The sequence below is a fragment of the Propithecus coquereli genome, unplaced genomic scaffold, assembly GCF_000956105.1.
Source record: "Propithecus coquereli isolate 6110/MARCELLA unplaced genomic scaffold, Pcoq_1.0 Scaffold175, whole genome shotgun sequence".
Lineage (NCBI taxonomy): Eukaryota > Metazoa > Chordata > Mammalia > Primates > Indriidae > Propithecus > Propithecus coquereli.
This window is the reverse complement of record NW_012142190.1, coordinates 2334930-2346570: the sequence shown is the minus strand read 5'-3', so window position 1 is coordinate 2346570 and position 11641 is coordinate 2334930. Positions and strand designations below refer to the sequence as shown.

Below are 11641 nucleotides of genomic sequence, written 5' to 3'. Positions count from 1 at the left end.
ATTGGCATAGCTGGGCATAGCTGGGGATTCACTGTATATTTCTTTGCGTATGTTTAAAATATTTCACATTGATCTTTTTTTTTAAAAAAAAAAGAGGGCTGGGTAGATTCAGGTTATGTCTGTAAGAAACAAACATCTGGGAAGTTGGAAACATCTGGATGATTGACTGATTTACTATCATTTAGATGTAAACTAGAGATTTTCCAAAGGGGACACAACACAGCTTTAAGAGAATCAATTTTCAGATCTCAAAATTTCTCAATATACTCATTCCTAAAAACAAATCTGAGAACAAACCTGCATGTGTACACAGGTTCTTTCTTTCCCATACCCCCGCCTCATTCTCTCTTGTCCGTTGTACCACGGGGTCTTTCTCTGATGCACTGCCTGGAGACACAAGCCTCCAGTCAGGAGAGGGGTGATTTCAGGGACGCCTCCTTGCAATCCAAGTTCCATACTCTTGCCTGGAGCTGTGGTTTCTCAGGGTCCTACGAATTGCTGTAGGGAGTGCGGGGCTGTGCTACCCCCAGGGCACTACAGCCTATGTAGGGATGTTCTGGATTTAAGTGTTCTGGATTTAGGAGCTGCATGGCTGGGAGTAACACCTGGTTTTCCATCTCCTAAGAATTACAAAATGTTCATCCCTCTTTAGGGAGTGGCCTCTGAGAGAAGAGCAGAGAATATAGAATGCTTAAAATGGCCCTTTTCCGCACATATTTAAAGATAATGCATTTTTTGGCTTTGAAAAAACTCCCTAGGACATGTCATGAGCTGGAAAGAACAGCATCTCTGAGTGGGTGAAGCAGGACAGGTTGGTGCTGATGACTTTAAATATAACTAGCATCTTTTCTGAGACACTAAATTTTTGAAGATTCACTGGACAATACTGGTAAAATCAGAAACATGATTTTTTTTTTCAGATTTTGTATTCATCACTCATTAAAGTATTTAAATCTTATTTGTAATCCAATCACATTAAGAAATATTTACTCCAACATAACCAGTCGTTATTTTATTTTATGTTGTAAAATATTTAATAATACATGCAAGTCTATACTGGCTTTCCAGACCAATCAGTTTTCACCTTGAATAACTTTCTTTCATTGAATACTAGTAAATATTTGATTTGATGTTTAATTAAATTAATAAAATTGTTTCTGGGTTTTTTATATACGGTTATTATTAATTATTCCCAAAATTCAAACAGCAGAGTCCTATATACATGAGGATATATTTAAGTAACATCATATTTTTTATCATATTCCTCAATTGATAACTTATACATTTAGCTACACATTTCACTGCATTATGTTTGTTACATGGATATAATTAATCATATAAGACCTGAATCTTTTTATACTTCTCCTGTCTATTTTTGATAATCTCTAAAATATGCATTCCATAATTCATTTTTCAGTAGTTTTCAAAATATTCTTCAAAACATATATTAACATTTATTTGAACTGATAATGTAGTCAGATATTGACAGGAAATAAACCTAATTCAACTCATTGGTTTGACAACAAGGACTGATTTTGCCAACTAGGTAAATATAGTATAAACTCTATAAGCTAAGTCTTCAGCTCCAAGATTTTGATAAAAATATATCAAAGTATGTGATGATAAAGCCTTTCATCCAAAAAGGAGATTGTATTAGAAAACATTTATTAAAATTAATGTTTTCATTTTCCAAGTCATTTTTGATCATAAAATATTAAACAGGTTGCCTCCAAGTGAAAGAGTAACAGGTGCAATTTAATAGTCATTTGTTAAGATGTGCCTTTTCAGTTTGTTTCTCAGAGACCGAGATAGGGACTAACTCAATAAGTGGATGACAAATCACCTCATTACTGGCTTTTGATAAAATTGAAGGGGTACCTAAACCAAGTTGTCACTAGATCAGTCATTAAAAATCACCTTGTGATTTCTGGCATATGACTCAGAACAAGTTCAGAGTGTTGAATGACATTGCTATACTAAAACTCCTTTCATTCATATCTACTTATTTATGTATGTGAACAAAGTTTCTCAACATTAGAATCTATAAATTGAAAACGAAAGAGGACCAGAATAAAACTTTTGCTGAATGCAGTCGCATTATAAAAATAACAATACTCAAAACTGGATACTGAACTAATTAAAACAAAAACCGGCTCATTTATCTCATTAAGATGCAGCTGCAAAAAATGTACTTTTTGTATTTAGTAATTATCAACATTTGTAATGTATTTGTTGCTTTGAGCAACTGTATACCAAAAATAATGTGATAACTCAGTACTTAGGGTCACATAACATGTTTAAAAATTAATTTCAACTAGTACACTAAAATAGTTGCAAAGAAGGATAATAGAGTGATCAATAAATTGCTTTCAAACATAAGATATATTACAGCAGGAAAAAAAGTCTGTGGAGGAAGTGGAGTGGAAATGAGAGTTCAGGAAGAAAAAGGAATGAAATAAATTACCTATCAAAGAAGAGCTTGTTTATTTATTAAAAGGATCATGGCAAGTATTAATATTAATTTGCTAAGGCATCTAGAGTGCTCATTGGTTATATTTAAAAGTTTTATTTTAAAATGTCAATATTAAGGATGGGCTGGAAGTTTAATCTTTTAAATTAAATCTTTTAATCAATTTAAATTTATGTCGAAACTTTTAAAGAACTTTAAAAATATGTGAATTTGAAGACCACTGACCTAGACTCCCTAAGTATCTATTTGTTTTTGGCTTTTATCCCAAATGTTTCTTCTTCGATGATATAGTCATACACCTGGCAGATGCATTACAGTCAGATGATAAATCTCCCAGTGAAGGGCGATAGCAGGACTGGGTGATTTCAGTAACTCAGAAATCTGGAGTCCTGTGGCCTTGCACTTTTTGGAAGTCTATCATGTATTATGTAGGAAAAAAAAATGAATGAAAATGACTAACTTCTTTGTGCTAGTCACTGTCCTCATGCTTTAACTGTGTCCTCAGAACAGCCACCTTAGGCAGGCATCATCATCCCCATTTCACCAGCAACAAAGCTGAGCCCCAGATGACCCATTACTTGTCTAAGGTAGCAGAGATGATAAGGGTTGGAGCCTAGAGCCTCAAGCTGAGGACAGAACCTATTTCTGCCAGACTCCACATCTATGGTCTTGCCAATACTCTGTTCCACGTCTCAATAATTTGAACTTTTAAGGTAAAAAGAGCCAGTAAAGATTGGAAACAATTCACAAAGTGAACACAGGCAATTGAAGGCTCTCCATGCTGATTTCACACCTACTTGTGATGCACTGGAAGATGAGACAGGTCCCGAATCCTGCTCTCACTCACCTACTGATGAGCTCAGAAAGGCAACCGATGTTTAGAAATTCCCCCCCACCCTCAGCTCAGGTGGAATTGGAGGAGAAGCTGCAAGCCAGCAGCAATGTCTGCAGGAGCAGAGGTAAGGACAGGGGGACTGTGGCCTTCTTCTAGCTTCCAGGACTAGTGTTGGTGATGGTTGGGATAACGAGTATTCACTCATCCACACAGCCATTCACTCGATAGTCACTGCCTGCCTACTATGTATTAGGGAGTGTGTTCAGTTCACACTGATGTTCAGGCAGCACAATCCTGTTAACCTATGTACCGGGTCTATTGTAAGTCATGACACATGGTAACTTTATGAAGAACCAGCGTGGGGATTTTCTGGTTTTCTCGTGGGAGGTTTGGGTACTGTTTGTGGGAAGGCACTCTCCCTGATGCTTGGAAGAGGGCTGTGCCCGTGATCACCCATGCCCGAGTACATTTTTACGAGCCTTCTCTAATTACTCTCTCCCTTTGTTTTGGATTCTGAATAATAAGAGACGTGGGCAAATGGAAGTGCATGTGTCAGTCCGATTGCAACGAGGACCTACCGCACAAGAGCAGGCACTGCTCCCACTTTAGGTGTGAACGCAGTCTTCATCGTGGTGGCGTAGGAATCCCAGCTGGTATCGCCTGCTGAAAGTACAAGAAGGCAGCTTTACATGTGGCAAGCCAGAATATTTTGATCAATCATTGTTTTAACCATTAAAATAATTTTGTAAGGGAAAAAACATTTTGAATAAAAACTTCAGAGTCTAAGGAGTAAAGGCCAACTTACAGCCTCTAATAGGAAAAAAAAGAGAAGCTCAACTTAATTATCTGGGCTCCCCCCCAATAAAAAATAGATTTATCATTTTGCCTGAGTATTCATACGTGCTGTTTTAAAGAAGTCAAGCCATAAAAATAAAAAGAAGAAAGCAGTTCATTTGAAATTCTATCATCTTAAGTGACCAACATTTCATGAGTCATAGCAAATAAGCCTATACATACGTGGGATGATTTTACACACGGGGTCATATCAGACAGGCCAGGCTGGACACCCTCTCACACCTTCCTTTCCTGGTCCACTGTCATCTTCCTCCCAGGTAGCCCATGTTAACAATTGTGCCCGTTTCTTTCTGTACTTGCATACGTGTGGATGTAATCATATGCAGATTTATGCACACATATATCAACACACAGACATATTGGGTTTTAGTTCTCACCATTTTGTTTTACAAAAATGGGTTCATATTACACAAAGTGTCCTTTTCTTATATCTGTTACTAACAGTGGCTTATGGAAAACCCCTCCAACTCATCTCAGATGCATTCTTTGTAATGACTGTGCAAAATTCTGCGGTGTGGCGTTATTTCAAGCTAGGAGAGTGGAGTGACACACAGGAGAGGGAGTAGAGGTAGAGGACAAGTCCCAAGGCTGGGGCCTGGGGCACCCCAACGTTAAGAGGTTGGGAGACGAGGGGACCAAGTGAAGGACCGAAAAGAATAGTCAGTGAGGGGAGGAGGGAACCAGGAGCTTGTGGCATCCAAGAGCAGAAGGAAGAAAGGGAGGGAGGGAAGACTTGCGGCAAATACTGCTAGATGGTTCCAGAAGGATGCCGACTGAGAATTTATCCTTAGGTAGATACTGGCAACAGCACAGTTTTCCTGCCCCAACCTCCCATTGTCCACAAAGTACCACCAATTTCTTGAAAAAATGTATTTTAAATTTAAAATTCAGTCATTCTCTCATTCTTCACATCTGGGCAATTACCTGTTGCTTTTCACATGTCATGAGAAACTGGGTTGCAATGTCTCCACTTTTTAAATAAACAATGCTGTCTAGGGTCTGTCACCTCATCCCTAGAAGACGGTAGCCACCTTCTTGCCTGTTTTTGTTCCTGCTCATGTATCCTATTACAATTGCTATAAAGTATCTCTCGTCAATTTCCCAATATTCTTAAAAGCTGTATGCACTGCCTAGCATAGAGAGCGCTGGCCAAATATTTACGGTTCCTGTCATCTGTGAACCTCTTGATGTTCATCTGCTCATGACTCCCAGCCAGACCTTGTTTCTAATTGAACAGGCTCTCCTTTCCAGCCAGGGTCTGCTCAGCCGTGACTATTACTCATGGCCTTCACCCTGGTTCAAGTCCCACCTCCACCAGGAAGCTCCCCCAGTCAGAGACCTGCGGCCTTAGCCGCCTGTATACCCGTCTCTGCACGGCTGCTTGCACACACTCCCGGGTTCTGCTCTCTGATCCCACTCTATTAGAAATGACATCAGCCTTTGATACTCCTGCCTTACTGGGAATCACTTTGTGCCTGAAAGTATTTTATTCCAATAGTAGAATGAAATGTTCTCTGTTAAAAGAATTTCAGTGTGGACAGGAAGAAGGGAAGGAGGTGCGAGGCATGCAGCTCTTAAAAGTAAGTCTTCTTTAACCTCATTTGAACTTCTGAGTTGGACTTTGGAAGGATCAGGAGACACATCACTTAGCCCTCCTTTTCCTAAGGCAAACAACATTAACCTAGTACAGATCATGTTCCTGTTAGGATCAGATAAGCCTCAAAGACCCTGGCAGAACAGCGCTTCAGGCAGCATTTCCCAACCAATCACGTGGGCGAGCAAGATGTGCCTCTCTGTGTCTCCGTCTGGGGTGCTTCTTCTGAGGACAGGCTGGGAGCTGGCAGCAGGGCCCGATGATTGCTAAGTGCCCATTCCAGGCGCCTGCGGGACAGGAGCGACATGCCTGGCTGCTTCCAGTGCCCGAGGCCAAGCGGTCCTCCCTCTTCCTGTGTTACCGTGGTAGAGACCAGGCAGCCCCTCCGCCACCTCCCATGTAGCCCGCGTGGACGCGCACTTGACTTTAGTACAACCTCCTTTAATTTGTGTTTAGTGATTTCTCTTGCTACAGTCCTTTTTGTGAAGTCCATGTTTCTATGCTTTTTACCGCCACTGTCAAAGCTTCTGAAAATAAAGTATGTTATTGGAATTAATCCTCTTCATTAACAGAAATGTTCATTTAAAAATCCATCATCACGATGTTCTAAAAATCTGTTTCTAGTGTGTTCTCTGCATGTCACTGTTTCTTCTGCCTTTCTTCTTGGCTGGTATCTCGGTGTCATTCTCTGTAGCTTATGTCCATCGCCCTGTGGTTCTGTCTTCCCGCTTCTTTCTTCCTTGGCTCATTTTCGGTTCCTCCTACAAACAAGTCCTGAAGCCCTGCGACAGAGAAAGCCCGCGCTGGGCGCTGGGACACAGAGCCTGTCCAGGTCTCGGAGAACTCAAGGGCAGTGGAGAAGCTAAACACCCTGTGAGCACAAGTTTAAAACCATGCCGACATCCCATGCGTCACAGGGACCCTAGGGCTGAGCAAGGGCAGGTGCACGGGGCACTTCATAGCATGGGCGGCATCTGAGCTGGGATTTGATTGAGTAGACATCTGACAGGGACACCCAGGAGGACACAGAGTAAAGCAATTTGCAGAGGAAGTAGTAGGAGTTTTGAGAGTCTGCGACAGGACAAATGGCCCCACGTAAGGGAAGCAAAGGCAGAGATGGAGAACAACAGGCCGGCCAGGCCTCGTGTGCCCTGCAACACCTAATCCCTCTTCTGTTAACCTTGGTGACCCACTGGATGTGTTTGTGATTATGAAAATATATTACAAAGCTTTGAAAATATAAAATAGTAACTGATGTGTATATTATACTACACTTTAGAAAGTATTTCCACATATTTCGTTTTATTCTCACAATAGTCTGATACCTAATGGTACCTAATAATTCTAATCTTATGTTGGTTTGAGGGTTAAAGGAGACGATGAATGTAAAGCCTTTGCAGCATGCTGAAGGTGGTCTCCAAAAGACAGGCCCATGTCCCAATCCCCGGAACCAGTGAATCTGACCTTATTTGGAAAAGGTGTCTTTGTACATGCGATTGAGGATCTTGAGATGAGGAAATCACCCTGGATTAGCCCCATGGACCCTAAATGCAACTGCAAGCATCCGTAGAAGAAAGAGGCAGAGGGAGATGCCACACAGACAGAAGAGAAGAAGCCAGTCTGACCATGGAGACAGAGACGGGACAGATGCTGCCACAAGTCAGCAATGCTGACAGCAGCCAAAGCTGAGAGAGACAAGGAAGGATCCTTCCCTAGGACCCGCAGAGGGAGGCCAGCCTTGTCCAGACCTTGGAGTCCTGACCTCCAGAGCGGTCAGAAATAAATTTTTGTTGTTTGAAGCCCCCAGTGTGTGGTAACATAGAGCAGCCACAGGAAGCTAATACAGCACGGAAGAGCCCAGTTGGTAGTTGTTCAATAGCAGTTAGTCGTCACACTCATCATCAACCTTGTCCTACCTTCACCCCAAAGCTGGGCAGTGACACACCAAGCCCACCTTTGGGAGGATGACCCAGCACTGCAGGATGGAGTAGCACAGAGTGGCCATTAGAGACTTGAGTCTGGAGAGGAGGCGTCAAACTCACCCAGGGAGGGAGAACTTTGGAGGCGGAATCAGAGACCTGGTGATCCAATTGCAGTCTCAAGGAAGCTGCTGTCCCTTCTAATCAGAGCAGCTGGGACTCTCCTGAGCTCTCTGGGCGTTTTGAGGAGGACAAGGAGTGTAATTTTGCACATATTAAGTTGGAGGCCCTGCCGTGACATCTAAAGGGTGATAGACAGTTGGATATTCTCGTCTGAAAATTAGGAGGAAGGTCTGAGTTAGAGATGAAGATTAGAGAGTCATTGGCACCTTTGTATGGCACCTGAAGGCCACTCACATAGAGCATGGAAGCCCCAAAAGGTGAATCCCGGAGGACTCTAACATTTCCCAGAGAAGGAGGGGGACAGGAGACAGTGAAAAACCACAGCAGGGCGGTTAGAAAGGGAAGAGGAGCACCCAAAGGGGTGCTGCCAGGATGTTGGGAGAGTTTCCTCCCCCTCTGTCTCTCCTGCGTGCCTTGCCGCCATACAGAAACTAAATATATTTGATATTTTGTGTGGGAGTTAAGTATGTTCATTTTCTCTTCATAATTTAAAAAGGAATGGATTGGAATGAAAATACACATTTCATTCTCTCTTATGGGAACACTGTTCTAAGGAATTTGTACTTGGACAATTCCTCACCGCTCTGGAGCCACCATGGAACCGCAGTTTTCTAGCTGGATGCTGCAATGTGCAGTCATTGCCATGAGAAAGGCCACGATGGCGCAGACTACACAGTATATATGCCACTGCCATCGCAGTAGAGTGGTCCTCCCTCCACAGACCCGAAGAGCCGAGCTGGCAAACCCGCTGCATCTGCATGCAGGGCTAGGACCAAGAGCACTACACCTGTCAAACAGGAAATCTCTTTGAAAGAACAATCAGCCCAGGGTTGGAAGCAGCAGCTGAATGCCACAGCTCTCGGCCTGTGCTACAGCTAGGTGGAGGGTCCTTGCCTCTGCCACACACACACACACACACACACACACACACACACACACGTGCACACACACACACATGCATGCACACGCACACCCACACGCACGCAGTTTCTTTGCTGTTTCCCAGGCCCTGCATGGGGGGTCAGGACCCAAGCCAGGCCTCTTCTCTTCAAGGTTTGCCTGACTTCTGTTCCTTCTTTACCTTTGTACCTGTTCTCCTTGGAACGGCACCGGTCCCTCCTTTTTCCTGTCCTCTCCTTTCCAGGCTTTTCCTGCAGCGTTTAAAGCACCTGGCGTTTTAGGGAGGGGGACTTGGCAGCGAGTATAAGAGCTGAAAAGGGCCAAGGTCGCGAACACCCTGTCATTCTGCCTGACTCCCCGTCTCTGCCTCAGTTGAGCCTGTCCCTGGGAGGCAGGCAACACCCTGAAGACCTAAGCCCCTTGGCCCAGCAGTGCCCGTTCACCCCGAGAGACCCCAGCCCCGCCCTGCAGACCTGCGGGTCGCTGTCTTACTTGGCCCAAGCTTGTGGCCGCACAGAGAGAGGTCGCGCGAAGGCCGCGCCATTCCGCCCCGAGGCAGTCGCAGGCCCCGGCTGGAGCTGACCGGCTGGAGCTGACCGGCTGGAGCTGACCTTGGCCGGGCCAGAGGCCCCGCGCGGCGCTTTGTGACGCGTCGCCATGGAGACGCGGGTCGGGTTCCCACAGCTCAGCCTGAGCAGATTCGGGCGGCGCCCGGGGCTTGCCCTGCCCGCCCAGGGGTGGGGTGCAAACCGCAGAGATGTGTTTCTGATCACACGGCTCCCTTACTTTCACGTATTTGTGTAGTTCTGACAATGAGCCCGACCACTGGGTTGTGTATTTCGGAAGAGGAGCAAAAGGGGTCAGATTGAAAAGAAAATAGTACTGTCAGATTTTCCACTGCAAACTTCCACCCATTCGTAACTTCCAGCTTAAGCAAACGTGGGCAAAGTTGTCGTGGGTCCTTGCAGTAAATGGGAGCCGAGCAAGAAGACAAAAATCACAATAATCTGCTGTCGGTAACTAGAAGCAGTTGCTCTGCTAGTTTTATGCTATCGAAAGTGTCACCTGGCTCAGGAATTAGGAGAGGCAGCAGAGGGTGCCTGGAAACAGGCGAGGGCAGGGGTGTTTCTGACACCTTCCTCCGCACCAGACCGTGTGCCTGGCACCAACCATAGTGTTTCGTGATTGTCAATTTCATTGTTCTTCTACCGCATAGACTAAGCTGTGTCTTTCACCCCCATGTAAGGGTTCTCATGGGATGATGAGGGTCTTTTATCTTCTTATCTTGGCACCTGCCTGGTAAGTTGATACAGAGTAGGTGGTGAGTAACTACTGAACGCCCCCGGGTCAGAACACAGCTATTACCCACATGGGTGGAAACGGAAGACGGGAAATGCACATTGCAGACTGCAGGCAACATGTTTAAAAAGCAGGTTACAGCAGTTCCTTATCCTTGAAGTGGTTATTCTAATTTAGGACCTTAGGTGAACAGTGAAGTGTAACGAAAGAGGAGTTAATCAAAGGAGACAGAAAAAGCATCAAAGTAAGCATCCCAAATATATATGCGAGGAATTTCTTAAATATGAAGAGCTAAACTAGAATCTTCTACGGGCAGTCCTATCCATATAACGGAATGAATGTAACACATTTTAGACTCTCAAATTTGGAAGCAATGAAGGGTGGAACACATTAGAAGGCACAGACGTCATTAAAAGGAACCAGTCTAAATTAGGATTCAGTAGTGGCATATATATTAAGAAAGTAGCACCCAATAACAGATTACTGTCTAGAAATGGTAAAACTAATTAGCATAGCATAATTTAAGAGAAATATATTTTTTAAATAGAGCAGTGAGTATATGGAATTTTTTAAGTGAATTCTTATTAATACCTTACAATTCGTGTCATCTTAGGCGAGCTGTGAAATGGTGGGTTACGCACTGAGTCGAGAGCCAGATATCGCTCTGTCGCTTTCCACCCAGAGGCCCTTGGGGTAAACCAGATCCTTCTGTCGGCTCCAGTGTCCTTACCTGTGAAATGAGTGTACTAGTACCCCCTCACCGGGCTGTCAAGATTACTGATTCTAACAATAATGTATCAACTGTAAAGCCACACAAGTCTAAGGTGTCACTCTTCTGTCTGATTGCTATTCTGATCTTCATTCTTTTTATAGTCTTTCATTTCTGCTTCAAACTGTATTTTTGTGTGGGTCCATTTTAGTGTGAACGGTATAGCGTCATTCCTGACTTTGAATTTTGGTTGCCCGAGGCAACCCCTTTAAATGATTAAGTAGAGTTTTTTGGTTTTGTTTTTTTTTTTTTTCTGTCTTTCTTCTTTCCCTCCACAAATACTGACTGTGCACTGAACACAGCTGCATGATGGCATTAAGGGCAACGCCCTGGTGCCATAGGGGACAACTTCCTAGAAGAGGAGATGCTTAAGCTGAGCCCTCAGGGATGCATGGAGCCAACCAGGTGAGGAGGAGGATGTGGCATCAGGGGGGAGGAGGGCCCAGTGGGGTGGAACTATGTGTGTAGTCCAGAGACCTTGAGTAGCCTGGTATCGCCGTACTGTGAAGGACGCGGGGGACAGAGAGCCAGTGGAGTGGAAGGCCCTGCTGCCCACGCCGAGGAGTCTGACTTCACCTGGGCGTGAGGAGGGTTCGCTGCGTGGGTTAAACAATGGCGTGAAGGGGCTACGTGGGAAGTTGAAGTAAATCCTGGCCTCTTCTTCCAAAAGGATGAGAGGGAATGTTCCGTATCATCCTGCCAGCACAAGTTAATCATTCAGAAATTAAAACATCTAGGTTACTAATATGCCTTTTACACAGTTTTGAATTGATCCAAAACAATTGAGAATAGTTACATTGAATAGGTTAAATGCTAA

General features: G+C 44.1%; 1 protein-coding gene across 1 annotated transcript in view; it reads right to left on the bottom strand.

Annotated features, from left to right (window-relative positions):
* TEX26 (testis expressed 26) overlaps positions 1-9300 on the bottom strand; it is a 27851-nt gene extending 18551 nt beyond the window's left edge. Inside the window, exons 1-2 of the mRNA XM_012642122.1 lie at positions 9249-9300; positions 3884-3968 (exon numbers count right to left, since the gene is read on the bottom strand). Of these exons, the coding sequence (XP_012497576.1) occupies positions 3884-3968; positions 9249-9300 (137 nt within the window). The remainder of the gene's footprint in view (positions 1-3883; positions 3969-9248) is intronic.
* Positions 9301-11641: the final 2341 nt, after the last annotated feature.